The following is a 21,937-nucleotide window of genomic DNA, read 5'->3' on the forward strand; positions in this document are numbered from 1 at the left end:
CCGCTGGCAAGGACAGAGATGGGTGAAATGATGGTAAATCTAGGGATTAGTCGGGTGCTATGGGAGAGGAAAGGGGATGAGGTGAGGGTTTGAGGCGGTTCGTGTTAAAGGGTAGGGAATGAACTCCCCTCCTCTGTATGTGGTGCAGTCTGGAACCCCAGGGTTTGATTGACAGGCGCCATACCATTCCAAATCGGGGGGAGGGGGGAATCTAAAGGAATAAAAAGTGTAAAAGTTAGTTGAAGCCTGATGGCTGGGACAGAGATGGGTGAATCGATGATTAACAAAGTTAATGCTCTGGTATTGTGAGTGAGGAGGGGTTGAGGTGCGGGTTGGAGGGGGTTTATGTCGAGCGGTGTTGTGGTGAACCCCCCCTCTCTCTGTGTCGGTGAAGGGGGAGGGATAAGTGTGAATGGTACAGTCCAGTGGGTTGCCGGCACTAAAATGGCGGCGGCTGCGATGAGGAGCGGGATGTGGGCCGAGGGGCCTGAGCCTGGCCGGTTCTACACGGTGCCCGGCTCCAACCTGGGCCCGGCCACACACACCCTGTGAGTACAACCACTCCGCAAAAACACACACACACACACACACACAGTAAATCCAGCTCTTTCTGCTGAGTCACCCTTTCACTTTGAGAGGGTAAAATTAGCCCCTTTCCTCTCCCCACCTCTTTAATCACGGTGGAGGGGGTTAAAAGGTGGTGGTGGGTGGTCATTCCTCCTCCTCCTATTAAAACCGTCAACTTTATTTACTTTTGTTGAGGGGGGTGGGGTGTGTTTAGGGTTCCTGGCTATTCGGCCACGTGGGGCATCGCATTATTCATTTGCTATGGGGAGCTGGTGAGGCGGGTAGGGGTTGGCGGGGTGAGGTGGGAGTGGTGGTATTGGGGGGTGAGGAGGTGGTGGTGGTGGTAAGATGGGGATGTTGGAATTGGAGAGGGGGGTTGAGGTTGGGAGGGGACAGTGGATGAAGTGGTGGGGGTTGGGGGGACAATGGATGAGGTGGTGGGGGTTGGGAGGGGACAGTGGATGAAGTGGAGGGGGTTGGGGGGAACAGTGGATGAAGTGGTGGGGGTTGGGGGGGACAGTGGATGAAGTGGTGGGGGTTGGGAGGGGACAGTGGATGAAGTGGTGGGGGTTGGGGGGAACAGTGGATGAAGTGGTGGGGGTTGGGGGGGACAGTGGACGAAGTGGTGGGGGTTGGTGAGGGGACAGTGGACGAAGTGGTGGGGGTTGGGAGGGGACAGTGGACGAAGTGGTGGGGGTTGGGGGGACAGTGGATGAGGTGGTGGGTGTTGGGGGTGTGTGTTATGGCAGGCGGGGGTTGGGAGTAGTGGGGGTTTGCGGGGAGATGAGGTGTGGGGGTGGAGTGGGGAGGGCGTGTGCAGGTGGGGCGGTGGGTGGAGCAGGGGTGGAGGAGTCGCCAGAATATGTGGTGTGGCTGCTTGAAGAGGTGGTGGTGAACAGCCCTCTCCGACACGACTGAGCGTCTTTCCTTCAAATCCCCACCTCTTTTGCTAACCCATTGCTGTGGGTCTGGAGTTTCACATACACTGTGTGTGGGGAACGGGTAAGGACGGCAGTTTTCTTTTCCCCAGAGGGACCAGGTAGGTTTTTTTTGTGACAGTCAGGTTAGCTTTGCGACCACTAATACCCGATACTGGCTTTTTATTCCGGATTAACGGCATCACCGGAGAGGTGTGATCGCACATGGGAGAGCGCAGAGGAGATTTACGGGGAGGTTGCTGGGGCTGGGAAATTTTTAGCAACGAAGAAGGATTGGACAGGGCTGGAGTTGGTTCTTGTGGGACGGAGGAGGCTGAGGGGAGATTGAATTGAGGTGTGAGGGGCCTAGATAGAGTGGATAGGGAGGTCCTATTGCCCTCGGCAGAGAGGTCAATAACCAGGGCGGTAGATGAAAGTGATTGGAAGGGTTAGAAAGGACTCGAGGGTGTCACGACTCACTGGGGATAGTGCGCTGTAATATCAGCCCCACTGCTCCCCGAGCAACGACAAAGGTAAAAAGTCTGACCAGATTGCCCCAATTCTACCCAACTGTTTAGCTTAACAGAATACGAGCACCAGGTTTGCAAACTTAATCAGTAAATAACTGTTTAATGAACAAATTGTCTTTAACAAGTGGCAAAAGACAGAAATATGAACTGCTAATTTCTAATTCAATAACTTAAACTCTACCCCTTCTTAAACCCCTGTACGCGCGCACACACACACTCACATAAGACACACAAAACATGGATTTTAAGGGTGAGATAAAACAGTTCAATAGCACCAATCTGGAGTACAGGAGACAACCTTATTGAAACATATAATATTCTTAGGGGGTTTGACAGGGTAGATGCTGAGAGCTTGTGGGAGAGTCTAGGACCAGAGGGCATAATTTCAGAGTGAGGGGTCGTCTCTTTAAGACCAAGATGAGGAGGAATTTCTTCTCTGAGGGTCGTGAATCTGTGGAATTCTTTACCACAGAGGGCGGGTCGTTAAGTATACTCAAGGCTGAGATGGACAGATTTTTAATCAGTGAGGGAATCAAGGGTTATGATGAAAAGGCAGGAAAGTGGAGTTGAAGATTATCAGATTAGCCATGATCTCATTGAATGGCGGAGCAGACTCGATGGGCCGAATGGCCTACTCCTGCGTCTTATGGCCTTACCTCTGACGTCCCCCCACACACGGTGCCTTCACAGGTAGCATAACCTGCTGGGTGTGCAATAGCTGACTGCAACATATACCCTGGTTATTGCTCGAGAGAGCGAGGGAGACAGAGGAATGTTGCCTGGGACACCAGGAGAGAACCTTGTTCTCAAACAGCGCCGGGATATCTTGTCCGGCTGTTTGAACAGGCAGACTGCAGCTTGGGTTAACTCCTTATCCTCCCGACAGTGCAGCGCTCTCCCAATGCTGAATGCCTGATTAGATTATCGAGAGCTGGACATGAACCCACAACTTACTTCACACTGAGTTGAAGGTCCAGTGATTGTCAAATGGGAGATAACTGGGCTTGTGCACTGTCCCGGGTGTAGGAGTTATCAGTTAGACTGTAATCTCTATTGATTTGTGAGGGGATTATCCACAATGAACTAAATCATCCCTGTCGGTAGAGTACTGTTCAGGGTTGGTTGAGGACATTAGGTGGTGCTGTCAGTGATAGAAACACTTCAGATATAAATAGGAGTAGGCCATTCAGCTCTGCCATTCAATAAGACTGGGGCTGATGTTTCACCTCAACACCACCTTCCCGCACTATCCCCCAGTACCAAGGGAGCGCTGCGCTGTCGGAGGGTCAGTACTGAGGGCGCACTGCACTGTTGGACAGGGTCAGTACCGAGGGAGTGCCGCACTGTCAGAGGGTCGGTACCGAGGGAGCGCCGCGCTGTCGGAGGGTGGGTACCGAGGGAGCGCCGCGCTGTAGGAGGGTGGGTACTGAGGGAGCGCCGCGCTGTAGGAGGGTGGGTACTGAGGGAGCGCCGCGCTGTAGGAGGGTGGGTACTGAGGGAGCGCCGCGCTGTAGGAGGGTGGGTACTGAGGGAGCGCCGCGCTGTAGGAGGGTGGGTACTGAGGGAGCGCCGCGCTGTAGGAGGGTGGGTACTGAGGGAGCGCCACGCTGTAGGAGGGTGGGTACTGAGGGAGCGCCGCGCTGTCGGAGGGTGGGTACTGAGGGAGCGCCGCGCTGTAGTAGGGTGGGTACTGAGGGAGCGCCGCGCTGTCGGAGGGTGGGTACTGAGGGAGCGCCGCGCTGTCGGAGGGTCGGTACTGAGGGAGCGCCGCGCTGTCGGAGGGTGGGTACTGAGGGAGCGCCGCGCTGTCGGAGGGTGGGTACTGAGGGAGCGCCGCGCTGTCGGAGGGTGGGTACTGAGGGAGCGCCGCACTGTAGGAGGGTGGGTACTGAGGGAGCGCCGCACTGTCGTGGGGGTAAGTGCTGAGGGAGCGCCGCGCTGTCGGAGGGTGGGTACTGAGGGATCGCCGCGCTGTCGGAGGGTGGGTACTGAGGGAGCGCCGCGCTGTCGGAGGGTGGGTACTGAGGGAGCGCCGCGCTGTCGGAGGGTGGGTACTGAGGGAGCGCCGCGCTGTCGGAGGGTGGGTACTGAGGGAGCGCCGCGCTGTCGGAGGGTGGGTACTGAGGGAGCGCCGCGCTGTCGGAGGGTGGGTACTGAGGGAGCGCCGCGCTGTCGGAGGGTGGGTACTGAGGGAGCGCCGCGCTGTCGGAGGGTGGGTACTGAGGGAGCGCCGCGCTGTCGGAGGGTGGGTACTGAGGGAGCGCCGCGCTGTCGGAGGGTGGGTACTGAGGGAGCGCCGCGCTGTCGGAGGGTGGGTACTGAGGGAGTGCTGCAGCCAGAGCTGCTGTGTTTCAGGATGAGACTTTAAACCAAAGGCCCCTCTGCCCCCTCAGGTGGATGTAGGAGATCCCATGGCTGCTATTGGAACACTCTGGGGGTGGGGGTGGGGTTGTAATTCTTCTTGGGATCAATATTTATCCCTCAACCAACATCACTAAAAGAAAAGCAGATGATCTGGGACAATTTGTCTCATTATGTGGGACAGTGTTAATTAATAATTAACACAAGTTGCCCTCTTTAGGACACTACACTTATGCGGCCAAGCATAAAAAAATTTATAAGTACCGTGCACTAAAAAAAGCCAGCTGCTTAAAACAGAAGAAATCTATAGGGATTGTTGACATTTGAATGGACTGAATTTTGGGAGTACCTGAGGACATGAATATGGAACTATATAAATGCAAATTATCTGGTTTTCTTCAGTATTTATCAGAACGATCCCGGGGCTGAAAGGGTTAAACTCCGAGGACAGGTCACACACAGACTCAGCTTGTATTCCCTCGAGGGTGGGAGATGAAGGGGTGATCGAATCGAGGGGTTTAAGATGATTCAAGGATTCGATCGGGTCGATAGAGAGAAACTATTTCCTCTGGTGGGGGTCAGAGGGGGAGACAGTCCGGAGCAAGGGGGAGCAGAACCTTAAAATGGGAGCCAGGCCATTCAGGGGTGATGTCAGGAAGCACTTCACACATGCACACACAGGGGGGAGTGGGAATATGGAACTCCCTCCCCCACAAAAAGCTGTCGAGGGTGGTGAATTGGAAATGTCAAAACCGCGATGGATAGATTTTTGTTGGGTTGAGGGGATTACGTGTTACAGAACCAAGGTGGGCAGATGGTGTTCAGATACAGTTCAGCCTTGATGTAGCTGGATGACAGAACTGGTGCGAAGGGCTGAATGGCCTCCCGCTGTCACTGCGTCCTTAAGGCATCCGTCCTTTTCTTTGATTTTGCAGGAGTCCGATGGTGACAGGTACCTCGGTGCTGGGGGCGAAGTTCGATGGTGGGGTCATCCTTGCCGCTGACATGCTGGGCTCTTATGGGTCGATGGCCAGGTTCCGTAACATATCCAGGCTGATGAAGGTGAACAACAGCACAATACTGGGAGCATCGGGCGACTACGCAGATTACCAGTACCTCAAACATGCCATCGAGCAGATGATGTGAGTGACCAGCACGACGGTATTGGTACAGTCAGCCTCCAGTTTGATACCGTTGGGTATTAGTGAGTCCTTGATTGGTCAAAAGCTTATTCTGCTGCAGTACAGACCTGCCGATAAAACACGGCTGCTTATAGTAGAAACGCCACTATTCCCAGCCAGAACAAAGATTGTAACTGACCTCCACTCACTGCATTTTGCGAAGAAATCACCTTGCTTTGTCCTCAGGGGGACTTGCTGTTGTTTTGGGCATGAGTTCTGTTTGCCATAATTCTTAAGAGACTCTTATTTTTAAAATAGACTATGTAGATTGTTTGCTGTAGTGCACTATTTAAATAGACTCTGTAGACTGTTGTAGTGCATTGTTTAAACAGACTCTAGGCTGTTTGCTGTAGCATGCTGTTTAAATAGTCTTTGTGGACAGCTGTGGTGCACTGTTTAAATAGACTCTGTGGACAGCTGTGGTGCATTGTTTAAATAGACTCTGTAGACAGCTGTGGTGCACTGTTTAAATAGACTCTGTAGACAGCTGTGGTGCGCTGTTTAAATAGACTCTGGACAGCTGTGGTGCACTGTTTAAATAGACTCTGGACAGCTGTGGTGCACTGTTTAAATAGACTCTGGACAGCTGTGGTGCACTGTTTAAATAGACTCTGTAGACAGCTGTAGTGCGCTGTTTAAATAGACTCTAGACAACTGTGGTGCACTGTTTAAATAGACTGTAGACAGCTGTGGTGCACTGTTTAAATAGACTCTGGACAGCTGTGGTGCACTGTTTAAATAGACTCTGGACAGCTGTGGTGCACTGTTTAAATAGACTCTGTAGGCAGCTGTGGTGCACTGTTTAAATAGACTCTGTAGGCAGCTGTAGTGCGCTGTTTAAATAGACTCTAGACAGCTGTGGTACACTGTTTAAATAGGCTCTGTAGACAGCTGTGGTGCAATGTTTAAATAGACTGTAGACAGCTGTAGTGCGCTGTTTAAATAGACTCTGTAGACAGCTGTGGTGCACTGTTTAAATAGACTCTGTAGACAGCTGTGGTGCACTGTTTAAATAGACTCTGTAGGCAGCTGTAGTGCGCTGTTTAAATAGACTCTGTAGGCAGCTGTAGTGCGCTGTTTAAATAGACTCTGTAGACAGCTGTAGTGCACTGTTTAAATAGACTCTGTAGACAGCTGTAGTGCGCTGTTTAAATAGACTCTGTAGACAGCTGTAGTGCGCTGTTTAAATAGACTCTGTAGACAGCTGTAGTGCACTGTTTAAATAGACTCTGTAGGCAGCTGTAGTGCGCTGTTTAAATAGACTCTGTAGGCAGCTGTAGTGCACTGTTTAAATAGACTCTGTAGGCAGCTGTAGTGCGCTGTTTAAATAGACTCTGTAGACAGCTGTAGTGCGCTGTTTAAATAGACTTTAGCTGCATGAGTAGACTGCGTGATGTGAATTGGACTGTTTGTGGTCAAGTCTCACCCTTACCACAAACTTCTTAGCCGAACGTTGTGGTGTCAATAAACATTCTGATCAAAAATTGAGGTTGTGATGGTTTGATATTATTGATGCCATCAGCCTCAATATGTGGTTAGACCAGGATCTGATTTCAGTCCTTGGAGATTCTGTGACTTCACATTGTGTGCCCGTGTATGTGTCCCTGTGTGTGTGTGTGCCTGTGTCTGCCTGCATGTGTGTTTTCTGTTCCAAGTTATTTGATAATGCTCATCGGTTGCACAGGGCATCCTTTTTAACACATTTACAAGTGAGTGGGGAGAATATGGGACTCGCTCCCACGGGGAGCGGGGAGAATGTGGGACTCGCTCCCACGGGGAGCGGGGAGAATGTGGGATGCGAGCAGAATGTGGGACTCGCTCCCATGGGGAGCGGGGAGAATGTGGGAGTCGCTCCCGCGGGGAGAATGTGGGACTCGCTCCCACGGGGACCGGGGGGGAATGTGGGACTCGCTCCCAAAATGTGGGACTCGCTCCCACGGGGAGCGGGGGGAATGTGGGACTCGCTCCCACGGGGAGCGGGGAGAATGTGGGACTCGCTGCCACGGGGAGTGGGGAGAATGTGGGACTCGCACCCACGGGGAGTGGTCAAGGTGAATCGCGGAGATGGGTTGAAATGGGGGGAAGCTGGATAAACACACGAGGGAGAAAGGAATAGAAGGATATGGTGTTGGGGGGGAGATGAAGAGGGAGTGGGAGGAGGCTCGTGTGGAGCAGAAACACCAGCACGGAGCAGAGGGGCCGAATGACCTGTTTTTGTGCTGGGGATCTGGTGTAATTTCCTACGTTTGTCCCTAGGATTGATGAAGAACTACTTGGAGATGGTCACAGCTACAGTCCAAAAGCGATCCATTCCTGGCTGACCAGAGTCATGTACAACAGGTGAGTGTTGGCAGGCAAGTGCACCATGGGGGCCTCACATCCAGGCCCAGCCTCGTCTAGTGCAATATCCTAACAGCTGAATCATGGGATTGTGCCTCCGTTACACTACATTCACTGACCTACGTTAGCTCCTGGTCCAGCAATGCTTTGATTTTAAATTTCTCATCCTGGTTTTCAAATCCCTTCCATGGCCCTTGCACCCCCTCCCTTTCTCTGTAACCTCCTCCAGTCCCTACACCCCTCCCTTTCTCTGTAACCTCCTCCAGCCCCTACACCCCTCCCTTTCTCTGTAACCTCCTCCAGCCCCTACACCCCTTCCTTTCTCTGTAACCTCCTCCAGCCCCCACAACCACCTCCCTATCTCTGTAACCTCCGGCATCCCCTACACCCCTCCCTATCTCTGTAACCTCCTCCAGCCCCTACACCCCTCCCTATCTCTGTAACCTCCTCCAGCCCCTACACCCCTCCCTATCTCTGTAACCTCCTCCAGCTCCTACACCTCTCCCTATCTCTGTAACCTCCTCCAGCCCCTACACCCCTCCCTATCTCTGTAACCTCCTGCAGCCCCTACAACCCCCTCCCTATCTCTGTAACCTCCTCCAGCTCCTACACCCCTCCCTATCTCTGTAACCTCCTCCAGCCCCTACATCCCTCCCTATCTCTGTAATCCCTTCCAGCCCCTACACCCCTCCCTATCTCTGTAACCTCCTCCAACCCCTACACCACTCCCCTTCTCTGTAACCTCCTTCAACTCCTACACTCCTCTCTATCTATCTATGTGACCGCTCTCTCTAGCCCCTCTCTCTCTCCTGCCTGTCTCTCTCTCTCCCTCCCGCCTCTCTCTCACTCTCCCTCCTGCTGCTCTCCCTCCCGCTGCGCGCTCTCGCTCACCTGTCCCTAATATCTCCTTATGTAGCGCGGGGTCAAATTTTTCCCTGATAATACTCCTGTGAAGCACCTGTTTTACAATGTTTGAAGGTGCTATATAAATGCAAGTTGCTGTTGGCAGACATGTCAGATGTGATGTTGTTCGCTTGTTGAAAGGTTAGCTAGTGCCCGAGATCAAGTCGCCTCGAGGGGGCACTGGGCAACCCTACCTGCTGATCAAGCACTGTGAACCTGGCATGGCTCAAGCCTTTCCCTCTCTGTTACAGGAGATGTAAGATGAACCCTCTGTGGAACACCGTTATCATCGGCGGGATGAACAACGGCGAGAGGTAAGTTGAGGACGTGCACGCAGCTGCAAACACTCGCAACGTGCCCTGGCTTTACGGTCAAAACTGTGAGATTAAATCTAATAATCTGGTGGTAACGTGCACTGGAGATCCATCTGCTTTGTTGCTACCCTCCCTGTCCACCTCGCTTGCACTGCCCGCACATAATCTTATTATTCGTTCATGGGATGTGGACAATTGCCCTTGTTCAGGGGGCATTTAAGAGTCAACCACATGTGGACCCTAAAGGGGCGTTAGTGAACTAGATGGATTTTTTACGACGATCAGCAATGGTTTCGTGGTCATCATTAGACCTAATTCCAGTTTCCAGAGCATTACCCCGGGTCCCTGGATTACCAGTCCAGTGACAATACCACTATGCCACCGCCTCCTCATTGTGACTCTGCTAACACGTCAGAACATGAGAGATAGGAGCAGAAGTAGACCACGCCTGTCTTCTCGAGCTTGAGTATACACAGGTGAAGGGCGTTGAATGATTGAAAAACATCTGGAGCAGAAAGTAAAGGGCTATTAATTTGTTCAATTGGTCTACTCCAAAAGAGTGAAAAAGAAAGAGTGGTGAGCAGGTTGAGGGGGGGTCATTCAGCCCGAGTGCCTGCCCACTTCCACGGTTACATCCGTGCCCAGGTGCCCTTGGAGAGGGAGTAAGTAGTGTCCACTGTGCATGCTTGAGGCCCTCTGCGACTAGTGGGCACCACAGTGGCTGGAGTGCGTTATCACTCCCCATCACGACATTTTAATTTTAATAATTTTGTTTTAGTTATAGTCCCCTTCGAAGGGGGTGGTTAACTCTTTTTTAAAAAATTTTGTTTATTAGTTAATTGATGCTGAAAAGAGTATAAAGAGACCCTGCTGGGACTGTAGGGGGTCAGTAGATATTAGGGCAGACCTAAGTAATGCTGCATTCTGTCAATAAACCTACTATCGAGGAAAGGGCTTGTGTCTAGTTTCACACTTCAGCTGGCTTGGGATCCAATTAACACCTCGAGCCTGCTCCTGCCGTTCAGTGCAGTCATGGCTGACCTTCTGCCTCAACTCCACTGTCCCCACTCCCCGTCTCCCTTAATTCCCTGAGAGACCAAAAATCTGCCTGTCCCAGCCTTAAATGTACTCAACAATGGAGCATCCACATCCCTCTGGGGTAGAGAATTCCAAAGATTCACACACTGACCAGTTGAATCTTTGGAATTATAAACCCCAGAGGGTTGTGGATGCTCCATTGTTGAGTACATTTAAGGCTGGGACAGGCAGATTTTTTTTCTCCTCCCTGAGGGAATCGAGGGATGTGCGGAACAAGTGGGGTTGAGGCAGTAGATTGGCCAGGATCGTCGTGAATGGCGGAGCAGGGTAGACGGGCCAAGTGGTCTGTTCCTCCCCCCCACCATTAGCAGCCGTAGGGATCTTTCACATCCACCTGAAAGGGCAGGCGGGGATTGAACGTCTTATCCTGAAAGACGGCGCCTCTGACAGTGCAGCACTCCTTGGGGACCGGCACCAGGGAGTGCCGGCCTGGATTATGGCGCTCGAGTCTCTAGAGTGGGGGCCTCGAACCCAACGACCTTCTGACTCCGAGGCGAGAGAGAGAGCGCGACCCACTGAGCCAAGGTTGACACCCTGCAATATTAACTCTCATGTCGGCACCAGGCACAGTTATGTGCCTTAAACCTGGATTTAATGCTACCACCAATGAAGTGCTTTTGAAGTATTGTTGTGTAGGAAACGGAGCAGCCAATTTATGAACAGCAAGCTCCCACAAACAGCATTGACCGGATAATCTTCTTTTTCTTCGTGATAGCGGCTGAAGGATAAACATTGGGCCCCAAGACACTGGGGAGAATTACCCCCCTCCCACTGCTCCTCCTCTTCCAGTAGCGGCCGTGGGATCTTTTACATCCGCCTGAGAGGGCAGATGCACCCTCTGCTGTTGCAATTTTCACAACAATTTCATTTTGGGACTTCCTGCTTGGGGGTGGGGGGGGTTTGAGCAGCGCTCTTTCCCACCAAATCCAACCCCCTTGGCCCTCCCGGGTGCACAGGTCCGAGTGCCAGGGTACCCGGTGCAGAGTGAGAGATGGGTCGCAGGGATCGATTGATCACCCACACACGCGTGCGTGTGTCCGTGACGGAGCGGAGTCGGTCAGCCGCGCGGTCAAACCCGGCCAGAGCGTGAGAGATTTTTTTTTTGGCTTCAAACTCACCGGTTGCCTCTTAACAGTTTCCTAGGTTACGTGGACAAGCTCGGCGTCGCCTACGAGGCTTCGACGGTGGCGACTGGCTTCGGGGCCTACCTGGCGCAGGTAAGTCCACCGCCCGCGCACGAGCTTCCTTGTTTTCCCGTTCTCTCCCCCCCCCCCCGCCACGGCTCCCGACTGACTTCTCCCTTTTCCGTCTCCGCAGCCCCTGATGAGGGAGGTCGCTGAAAGGCAGGCACTGATCACGAAAGACGAGGCGCGTCAGCTGGTTGAGCGCTGCCTGAAAGTCCTGTATTACCGGGACGCACGTTCCTACAACCGGGTAAGAGCGCCGAGCCTGGGAGGATGGTGGGTTGAGGGGTGGGGGGTGTGGCGCTGGCAGGGGTGGGTGGGTCTGAGGTGGGTTAGAAATCTCACGGGTTTAAGGCAAGTGGAAGGGAAAAGGAGCGAAAGGGAAGGTTCGCGATGGGAGGGAAAGACGGGCGAGATGGAATGACAAAAGAGCAAGGCCAGAGGGACGAGTAAAGAAACAGCTGATGTCTAGAGGAGGTGTGAATGGCAGAATGATCGACACCTGCCGTCTGAAAGCAAAAACGGGGAAGGGAAAGGAGAGCAAAACCAGCCAAGCGAAAGATAACATAAGTGAAGAGCGTACTCAGTTGTAATAATGAGCATCCTTCCGCCACGCTGTGTTAGCTCATTATTACAATTACCTAACTCTTCCCTGAGGCTTTCCCCTGCTACTATTTCTTATGTTCACCCTGTTACGTGGAATTAAAACCCTGCACAACTCCCCTGCTCTTCGGCTAGCGGCTGTGGGATCTTTCGCCTCCACCTGAGAGGGCTGATGGGGCGCTTTTCCCCCTGCCCAGCTGGTTCTCTGTAACTACAAAGCTGAGAGAAAAAAAAAATCTTTTTATCAAGAGCTTCCAACTCGCTGAGGCGGCTTCAGGCCAATCCACCTCCAACAACCTGCTCTGAAAACTCTGCCCACCTTCCGACAGCTGTGACAGACTGCACCGCAGCGGCTGAGACAATCTTGTGACGTTCTAAAACAGTCAACAACATTCAAAATCAGGCAACCCACAACATTCTTAACACTGGGAGAATTGAGAATTTTTTTAATGGATCCTTTTAATAATTAAAAAAAAATTCCAGAATCCAAATCCGGATCTTTGCCAAAAACTAATCAGTTCTTCTTTGGGCCACACCCTATCTGTGTACCAAGTTGCAATGAAATCCGCCCGTTTAGTTTTTGCGATATTTTGTTCATGGACAAACAGGGGCAACAACGTTTATATCCGGCCACTTTCAGCGCTGGGGGTAAAAACGGGGGCAACGTTTTCTGTTTTTATTTCGTGTTTCCAGCATCTGCAGGATTTTGCTAATGAATGAGCGTTAAATCTCTGAAAAAAGTACAGAGGGGAGGGGAGGAAAGAATAATCTGGAAGGTCTGTGATGTGGTGTGGAGGGGAAAAGGGATTCAGTAGGAACAGGGGGGAGGCCATTCAGCCCCTTGAGCCTGTTCCGTCTGGTCTGTCTCTTAACTCCATCTGCCTGCCTTAGTCCTGTAAATGGGAGCAGAATTTTGAGGGGAGATAGTGATGCAGTGGTGATGTCACTGGACTAGTAATCCAGAGGCCCAGGCTAATGCTCCAGGTGGTTCAAATCCCACCACGGCAGCTGGTGGAATTTAAATTCAGTTAATAAAATCTGGAATTGAAAGCTAGTCTTATTAATGGTGACCATGACAACCATCATCAATTGTCGTAAAAACCCATCTGGTTCACTAACGTCCATTAGAGAAGGAAATCTGCCGTCCTTACCCGGTCTGGCCTACATGTGACTCCAGACCCACAGTCATGTGGTTGACTCTTAACTGCCCCTCTGAAATGGCCGAGCGAGCCACTCGTTCAAGGGACAGGTGACAAATGCTGGACTTGCCAGTGATGCCCATGTCCCATGAATAAATAAAAGGTTCATATCCTTAACCAGGGAATGATGGTGCAAGGCTAAAAATGGAGTCGTTGTGAGGCAAGTAAAGAAAAAGACAAGATAGGTCCAGAGGAGGTGTCAATGGCAACGGCTGAATCACTACCAACAGCTGCTGCCCAAATGCAGTCTCCTCGCTGTTTTAATTCTGGGTGCTGCTTGAGGCACAGAATGTCAAGCTGGGAGTTTGGTGAGTGAGGGATTTTAAGGGCTAATCTTCCTCCACAGTCTAGTTTTTGTTTATATTTAGCAATTAGCTAAAATGACTGTTTAAGCTAAGAGCTAAGTTAAGTTTCTTCCAGGCTTAAACAAGCTCTCTGAGAGCAGCCGTAGCTAGCTAATTAGTAGCCGGTATAAACTGGTTTCTGAGCCTTCACAGAGCTTGACTCATCGTTGTTGTTCAGAAAGTATAAATCCAAGGGTTTTTGAGTGCTGCTTGGTCTGCACTGACTGTTGCTTGAGGCACAGAGCATCAAGCTGAGAGTTTGGTGAGTGAGGGGGTTCTGTGAAGAGGGGAGTTATAAATTAACTCAGAAAAATAAACGTAATTGACACAATAAAGATGGCCGGATGGGTGGTGCGTCACGGCTGCAGCATGTGGGTGCTTCTGGATGGTACTGCAATCCATGACAACCACATCTGTAGTAAGCATTTGTGGCTTGAGGAGTTTCGGCTCAGAGTTAATGAGCTGGAGGCTGAGCTGCAGACTTTGCGATGCATGAGGGCGGGGGGGGGAAGTTACCTGGACACTTTGTTCCAGAAGGCAGTCACACCCCTTAGGTTAGCGTCATCTGCTTTGGTAAGCGGTCAGGGAGAGGAGGGTGTGACAGCCGAGACAGGCAAGTAAGGGGATCGAGAAGGTAGGATTGGAGGAGCTTCAGCTCTTGCATTTGAGCAACAAGTTCGAGGTTCTTGCAGCTTGTATGGACAAGAGTGAGGGCTGTCGTGTAAATGAGCAGGTTGACCAAGGCACCATCGTACAGGAAGCCATTCACGTGGGGGTAATTAAAGGAATCTAGTGGGTAGCAGGGGACGGAATAGTCGGGGATAGATACTGTTCTCTGCAGCCGAGAGTGAGAATCCAGAAGGCTGTGTTGGCTGCCCAGTGCCAGGGTTCGGGATACCTACTCGGGGCTGGAGAGGAGCTTGCAGTGGGAGGGAGAGGATCTAGTTGTTGTGTTCCATGTAGGTACCAACAGCATAGGTAAGGCTGGGAAAGGTTCTGTTGAGGAAGTATGAGGTGCTAGGCACTAAATGTATAAAAAGCAGAACCTCAAAGGTAATAACCTCTGGATTATTACCTGAGCCACGTGCAACTTGGCTAGGGTAAATAAGATTAGAGAAATGAATGTGTGGCCCAAAGACTGGTGTGGGAGAAGTGGGTTCCGGTTTGTGGGGCACTGGCACCAGTACTGAGGAAGTTGGGGGCTATACCGTTGGGACGATCTACGCCTGAAGCGTACTAGGACCAGTGTTCTAGTGAGCCGCATTCCTAGGAAAGTAGAGAGGGTTTTAAACTAAATGGTTGCGGGGGAGGGATCATGTCAAGGAAGATTTAGTAAATTAAAGGAAGGTGACAAGGCAATAGATCACGGCAGCAATAAAGGTAACGATAATCAGAGTATGGCAGAAAGGTACAGTGATTGCAAACTATGCCAGTGAATAGGGCCAGAGTTTACAAAAACAGTAAAAAAAACTGAATTAAGGACTCTGCATCTGAATGTCCGCAGCAATCACAATAAAACAGTTGAATTGTCAGCTCTAATAGAAATTCATATGGGTGATCTGCTAGCCGTTACAGAGACCTAGCTACAAGGGAACCAAACCTGGGACCTCAATATCTAAGGGTATGTGACACTCAGGAAGGAAAGGAAGCTGGGAAAAGGTGGTGGGGTAGCTTTGTTAACTAAAGAGAGTAGTGTAGTGAGAGATGACCTTAGTTCTAAAGATCCAGACATAGAATCAGTTCGGGTGGAACTAAGAAACAGCAAGGAGCGGAAAACATTGGTGGGAGTTGTGTATAGGCCACCAAACAGCAGTGGTAATGTAAATCTCAGTATAAATTGTGAAATTAGAGGTTCCTTTAACATGGGTAATACAATAGTCATGGGGGATTTCAATCTACATGTAGACTGGGTAAACCTTATTGGTACTAATGTTGTGGAGGACAAGTTCTTGGAATGTATGAGAGATGGTTTTCTAGAGCAATATGTTGAGGAACCAGCTAGGGAACGGGCTATTTTCGATCTCGTATTGTGCAATGAGAAAGGGCTAATTAATAATCTTGTTGTAAAGGAGCCTTTAGGAAAGAGTGGCCATAATATGATAGAATTTTACGTTAAGTTTGAAAGTGATATAGCTCAATCAGAAACTAATGGTCTTAACTTTAAACAAAGGAAACTATGACGGTTTAAGGGGCAAATTGGATATGGTGGATTGGGAAACGACTTTAAAGGGTATGATGGTGGACAGGCAATGGCTAACATTTAAAGAACTAATATATGGTTTACATCAAAAGTACATTCCTTTGATGCACAAAAACCCAGCAAGGAAGGCGTTCCAACCAAGGCTAACAAAAGAAATCACGGATTGCAGTAGATCAAAGCAAGAGGCGTATAAAGTTGCCAAAAAAAAATGGTAAGCCTAAGGATTGGGAGCATTTTTAGAATTCTGCAAAGGAGGACCAAGCAAAAGATTAAAAAAGGGAAAATAGAACATGAGTAAACTAGCAAAAAACATAAAAACGGGACAGTGAAAGCTTCTGTAGGCATGTGAAAAAGAAAGGACTAGTGAAAACAAATAGGGTCCATTACAAGTGGAGTCAGGAGAATTTATAATGGGGAATGAGGAAATGGCAGAGAAGCTAAACAAATACTTTGAGTCTGTCTTCACCGAGGAAAATACTAAAAAACCTCCCAGAAATAGTGGAGAATCGAGGGACTAGAGTAAATGAGGAACTGTAAGACAATATTAGTTTTAAAAAAAAACTAGTAATAGAGAAATTAATGGGATTTAATGTTGATAAATCCCCTGGACCCGATGGTCTACATCTGGGAGTGTTGAAAGAAGTGCTTGTAAAGATGATAAATGCATTGGTGGTCATCTTTCAACATGCTATAGACTGTGGAATGGTTCCTGCAAATTGGAAGGTGGCAAATGTAACCCTACTATCTTAAGAAATGAGGGAGAGAGATTACTGGAAACTACAGACCTGTCAGCCTTACATCAGTAGTAGGGAAAATGCTAGAATCTATTCCAAAGGACGTGATAACTGGGCATTTAGAAATTAATGGTGAGATTGGGCAGAGTCAGCATGGATTTGTGAAAGGAAAATCATGTCTGAGAAACCTGTTGGAGCTTTTTGAGAATGTTGCTGGCAGAATAAATAAGGGAGAACTGGTGGATGTGGTATATCTAGATTTTCAGAAAGCTTTTGATAAGATCCCAAACAAGAGGTTAATAAGCAAAATTAGAGCACATGGGATTGGGGGGAAATTGGATTAATTATTTTGAGTCAAACCAAATAAACTAAATTAACAAAATCAGGGACAAAGTAAAAGCAGCCCCTTAAAGGGAAACTGCAAAGCCAAAAGACAAAAATTTAAAGGAAACTTACCAGCATTAAATCAAAATGTGATTAAAGGGGTCGATAAAACATCCCAGTCCCCGCGGTGCTCAGCGAGCACGAAAGGCCTCGACGGTGCCAGCAGACACCGCACGCTCCCTCTCCAGGGACACCTGGCCGCAAACATAGCTGCAGAAGAGGGGCAGATAGTCGGGTCAGATGACCCCCACCCCCGATCACCGGCTACCTAGACCTGATAATGGCCAACGTGGCCAGGCCCAGGGACAGGTTCACGGGGAGGTTCCCCTCCCTCCCGGCCCTCCTCTGGATGGCCATAGAAGAGGAGCGTGGGGCTGAAGTGCAAAGAAAACAACAGTGAAAGGTTTTTCAGGAAAGTAAAAAGGGGGGTGCAGCCTACAACGATTAACACAGACATGGTCCATGGACTCCACAAGGGCTGCGAAAGACGCAGGTATCTTGTGAGCCTGTGAACCGACACAACCTACACTTGTATGGGATAGCATGGATTAAAGAGCAGACAGAAAACAGTAGGAATAAATTGGTCATTCTCAAGTTGGCAGAGTGTGACGGGTGGGGTACCACAAGGATCAGTGCTTGGGCCCCAGCTGTTCACGATCTATATCAGTGATTTGGATGTGGGGATTAAACATAATATTTCCAAGTTTGCAGACGAGACAAAGCTAGGTGGGTTGCGAGGAGGATGCAAAGACGCTTCAAGGGGATTTGGAGAGGCTAAGCGAAGGGGCAAAGATTTGGCAGCTAGAATACAATGTGGAGAAATGTGAAGTTATCCACTTTGGGAGGAAAAACAGGAATACAGAATAGGGTGAGAGGCTGGAAAGTGTTGAACTTCAAAGGGACTTGGGTGTCCTTGTTTTTAAGTCACTGAAAGCTAACCTGCAGGTACAGCAAGCAATTAAGAAGGCAAATGTTATGTTGGCCTTTATTATAAGAGGATTTGAGTCTGGGAGTAAAGATGTCTTACTGCAATTATATAGAGCCTTGGTGAGACCACACCTGGAGTATTGTGTGCAGTTTTGGTCTCCTTACCTAAGGAAAGATATACTTGCTATAGAGGGAGTGCAATGAAGGTTCACCAAATTAATTCTTGGGATGGAGGGATTGTCCTGTGAGGAAAGATTAAATAGACTGTGCCTTTATTCTCTGGAGTTTAGAAGAATGAGAGGTGATCTCATTCAAACATACAAAATTCTTACAGGGCTCGACAGGGTGGATGCAGGGAGGATGTTTCACTTGGCTGGGGGTGAGGGATGTGGTTCTAGAACCAGGGGACACATTCTTGGAATGAGGGACAGGCCATTTCAGACTAAGATAGGAGGAATCTCTACACTGAGGGTGAGTTTGGAATTCTCTGCCCCAGAGGGCTGTGGTGGCTCAGTCATTGAGTATGTTCAAGACTGAGATAAATAGGCGCCTACATGTTAAAAACATCAAGGGATATGGGGATGGTGCAGGACAAAAGCGTGAGAGGGAAATGATAGGTAGAGGCATTGCCAGACAGAAAGAACATGTACACACTTGTTTCAGCTAAACAAAATAAGTGGCAGCCATTCACTGGTTCATTCCCCAGGACATTGTCTTGATGAATCCAGAGTCAAGCTGCCTGGTTTAAATTTCCAACAATGCTTGGCAGTTAACTGTCAGTCACCATCTACTGGTGCATTCTCCATGGCAACGCCTCTACCAATCAGAGTCCACTTGCCAACCAATCAGCACTCTCTCATCATACAGTATAAATTGTTGTTTCCCCTGACAATGGTATTTTCTTGCGACTTGTCCTGATGAGTGCAAGACGAAAAGCTTCGACAAAGAAGTCTCTTTCTTTTTTTTCTTTCAACAATACTCAATTTCCTATGTTCCTGTATGTGGATAGTGCAGGAAAATGGTGTTCAAGTAGAAGAATAGCCGTGATCTCATTGAATGGCGGAACAGGTTCGAAGGGCTGAACGGCCTGCTCCTAATTCTTAATGTTCTTATGGCTCGGGATGGTGTCTTACGTGACGGCACCTGTCAGCGCAACACTGGGATCCACTTTGGATCCTGGCCTGCACTGCCCCTCATTTGTTGAGTGCAGAATGGAGAGAACCCACCCAGCACTCTGTTTTTTCAATCCTGCTTGTTTTTTTGGAAGTGGTGTGATTTTGGGGGCGGTGGGGGGGTGTCCAAGCTAGGATTTTGAGATTCGCTCGCAAACTGTCATCGTTGCTGCCTCTGGGGATGCTTTCGTGTATTGTGGCTCTGTTACTAAACTAGCAACCCTGCAGTCCCTGAAGGCAAGCGCTACCATTGCTACATTGATAAATCAGGTAACTGATGGACCAATAGCGGGAGAAGTAATGGTGAAAGCTGGCAAGTTCTGAAGGAAGGGTACCCGCTATCTGGTGCCTCCACTTTGCAGCACGTGCCTGAGTCTTAATACCCCTGGGGCATCAAATGGGGGCAGTAAACCCTGCCCTTCAGCATTACCCACGTCGGTCAGGATGAGGGGGACTTCAGTCCATGTGGAGAGACTGGGAGAAGCTGGGATTGTCAACAGAGAAGGTTAAAGGGGGAGATTGAATCGAGGCGTTCAGAATCAGGAAGGGGGTTTGGACAGAGTAAATAAGGAGAAACTGTTTCCACTGGACAGGAGGGTCGGTAACCAGAGGTGGACACAGATTGAAGAGAATCGGGAAAGGAACCAGAGAGGGGAGAGGAGGAGAATTTGTTTTTTTTTTACACACAGGGAGTTGTTGTGATCTGGAAGGCGCTGCCTGAAAGGGCGGTGGAAGCAGATTCAATAGGGATGCTCAAAAGGGGGGAAATCGGATAAACACTTGAAAACCAAAAGAGAGCATTGCAGCGGAGTGGGGAGAGAGCCGGGTGGACGGGGACTAATCGGACAGCTCCTTCAGAGAACCAGCACACACGATGGGCCGTAGGGCCTTCTCCCACAATGTGTTGATATAAAAACCCGTCTTTCTGTAAAATTCAGTTATACCTGGCGGCAAAGCTGATGAACGGCTTCCCTTTAAATGAGTTGCTTCCGGGCCGGCTTGCTGTTAACGGGATTTTATGTCACGTTATTTCCTACGGAAGGCGTTTTTATTTAAACAACAGCGTGACTTAACTTTGTTGTTTGCCTTGTAGTATCAGATAGCGACTGTAACAGAGGCTGGTGTGGAGATCGAGGGACCGATATCCGTGGAGACCAATTGGGAAATAGCGCACTTGATCAGGTAACCCGAGCTGAGGGGTCGCGAGGGGAAGGGGAAGGGGGTGGGTTACAAACTATGCCCAAGAGCCTTGTGCCTTGTGAAAGTTGGGAATCCTGCGGCGAGTAACTCACCTCCTGACTCCCCCCCCACCCCAAAGCCTGTCCACCATCTACAAGGCACAAGTCAGGAGTGTGATGGAATACTCCCCACTTGCCTGGATGAGTGCAGCTCCCACAACACTCAAGAAGCTCCACACCATCCAGGACAAAGCAGCCCCACTTGATCGGCACCCCATCCACAAACATTCACTCCCTCCACCACCGACGCACAATAGCAGCAGTGTGTGTACCATCTACAAGATGCACTGCAGCAACTCACCAAGGCTCCTTCCAAACCCACGACCACTACCATCTAGAAGGACAAGGGCAGCAGGTGCAAGGGAACACCCCCACCTGGAAGTTCCCCTCCAAGTCGCACACCATCCTGACTTGGAAATATATCGGCCGTTCCTTCACTGTCGCTGGGTCAAAATCCTGGAACTCCCTCCCTAACAGCACGGTGGGTGTACCCACACCACAGGGACTGCAGCGGCTCAAGAAGGCGGCTCACCACCACCTTCTCAAGGGGCAATTAGGGATGGGCAATAAATGCTGGCCCAGCCCAGCGACGCCCACATCTCTTCAGTGCAGTTTAAAAGAAAGAGGTTTGATCCATGTTCTGTTGAGTTTGCCTGGAAGCAATAGGGGTACCCTCATTAGCCTTAGCACCCTGGCTGAGAGAAGGGAAAGTCAGCCAAGATTTCACCCCCCCCGCCCCGCCCTGTCTTACTGGAATGGGGCCCCTAGTTGTACAACCCCCGAGTCGGTGGTTACCTCTCTGTGTCCCCGTTTCCTAATCTTACAGCATCCCTCTCTCTTTGTTTTTATTTCAGTGGGTTTGAGTAGAAGAACAGAGAGTGTTCATAGAACGACTGATGGATCGATGGGAGCAGAAAGGTTCACTCCATGCTCGTTGACTGTAAAAGATGCTGTTTCTATGCTACTATACCTGTGGGAAACCTTTTCACTGTATTTGCTGCAATGTACATGTTTATATTTACCGGGGAAAATAAACTAATGCTTTCAAAGAGCCGAGAGAGAGTTCCATTTCTCTAGCACCTCAGGACATCCCAAAGCACATTCTTTATTCTTTCATGGGATAAGATACATACAAATTAGGAGCAGGAATAGGCCACTCAGTCCCTTCAAGCCTGCCCCGCCATTCAGTAAGAGCATGGCTGATCTGACTGTAACCTCAACCCCACATTCCCAATAACCTTTCACCCCCTTGCTTATCAAGAATCTATCCACCTCTGCCTTAAAAATATTCAAAGACTCTGCTTCCACCGCCTTTTGAGAAAGAGGATTCCAAAGATTCGCGACTCTGAGAGAAAAAATTTCGCCTCATCTCTGTCTTAAATGAGGCGAACCTTTATTTTTAAACAGTGAGCCCCTAGTTCTAGATTGTCCCACAAGAGGAAACATCCTCTCCACATCCACCCTGTCAAGACCCCTCAGGATCTTATATGTTTCAATCAAGTCGCCTCTTACTCTTCTAAACTCCAGCGGATACAAGCCTAACCTGTCCAACCTTTCCTCATAAGACAACCCGTACATTCCAGAGATTAGTCTGGTAAACCTTCTCTGAACTGCTTCCAACGCATTTACATCCTTAAATATGGAAACACAATACGATAAAAGCAAAAAACTGCGGATGCTGGAAATCCAAAACAAAAATAAAAATACTTGGAAAAACTCAGCAGGTCTGACAGCATCTGCG

General features: G+C 49.7%; 1 protein-coding gene across 1 annotated transcript; it reads left to right on the top strand.

Moving 5' to 3' along the window:
* Window positions 1-389: 389 nt before the first annotated feature.
* On the top strand, window positions 390-21,248 carry psmb4 (proteasome 20S subunit beta 4). Its single transcript, XM_078534062.1, has 8 exons — window positions 390-548; window positions 5,311-5,517; window positions 7,813-7,896; window positions 9,051-9,113; window positions 11,347-11,428; window positions 11,529-11,645; window positions 20,052-20,140; window positions 21,051-21,248. The coding sequence occupies exons 1-8, from the start codon at window positions 445-447 to the stop codon at window positions 21,061-21,063; spliced, it is 759 nt and encodes a 252-aa protein (XP_078390188.1). The 5' UTR covers window positions 390-444; the 3' UTR covers window positions 21,064-21,248.
* Window positions 21,249-21,937: the final 689 nt, after the last annotated feature.

This window comes from Cetorhinus maximus, chromosome 36 (assembly GCF_964194155.1).
Source record: "Cetorhinus maximus chromosome 36, sCetMax3.hap1.1, whole genome shotgun sequence".
Classification (NCBI taxonomy): Eukaryota; Metazoa; Chordata; class Chondrichthyes; order Lamniformes; family Cetorhinidae; genus Cetorhinus; species Cetorhinus maximus.

Coding starts and splice junctions, on each gene's coding strand:
- psmb4 (XM_078534062.1), top strand. CDS start 445: ATGGCGGCGGCTGCGATGAGGAGCGGGATGTGGGCCGAGGGGCCTGAG. Junction 5,518..7,812: donor CATGCCATCGAGCAGATGAT/GTGAGTGACCAG, acceptor GTTTGTCCCTAG/GATTGATGAAGAACTACTTG. Junction 9,114..11,346: donor GGGATGAACAACGGCGAGAG/GTAAGTTGAGGA, acceptor GCCTCTTAACAG/TTTCCTAGGTTACGTGGACA.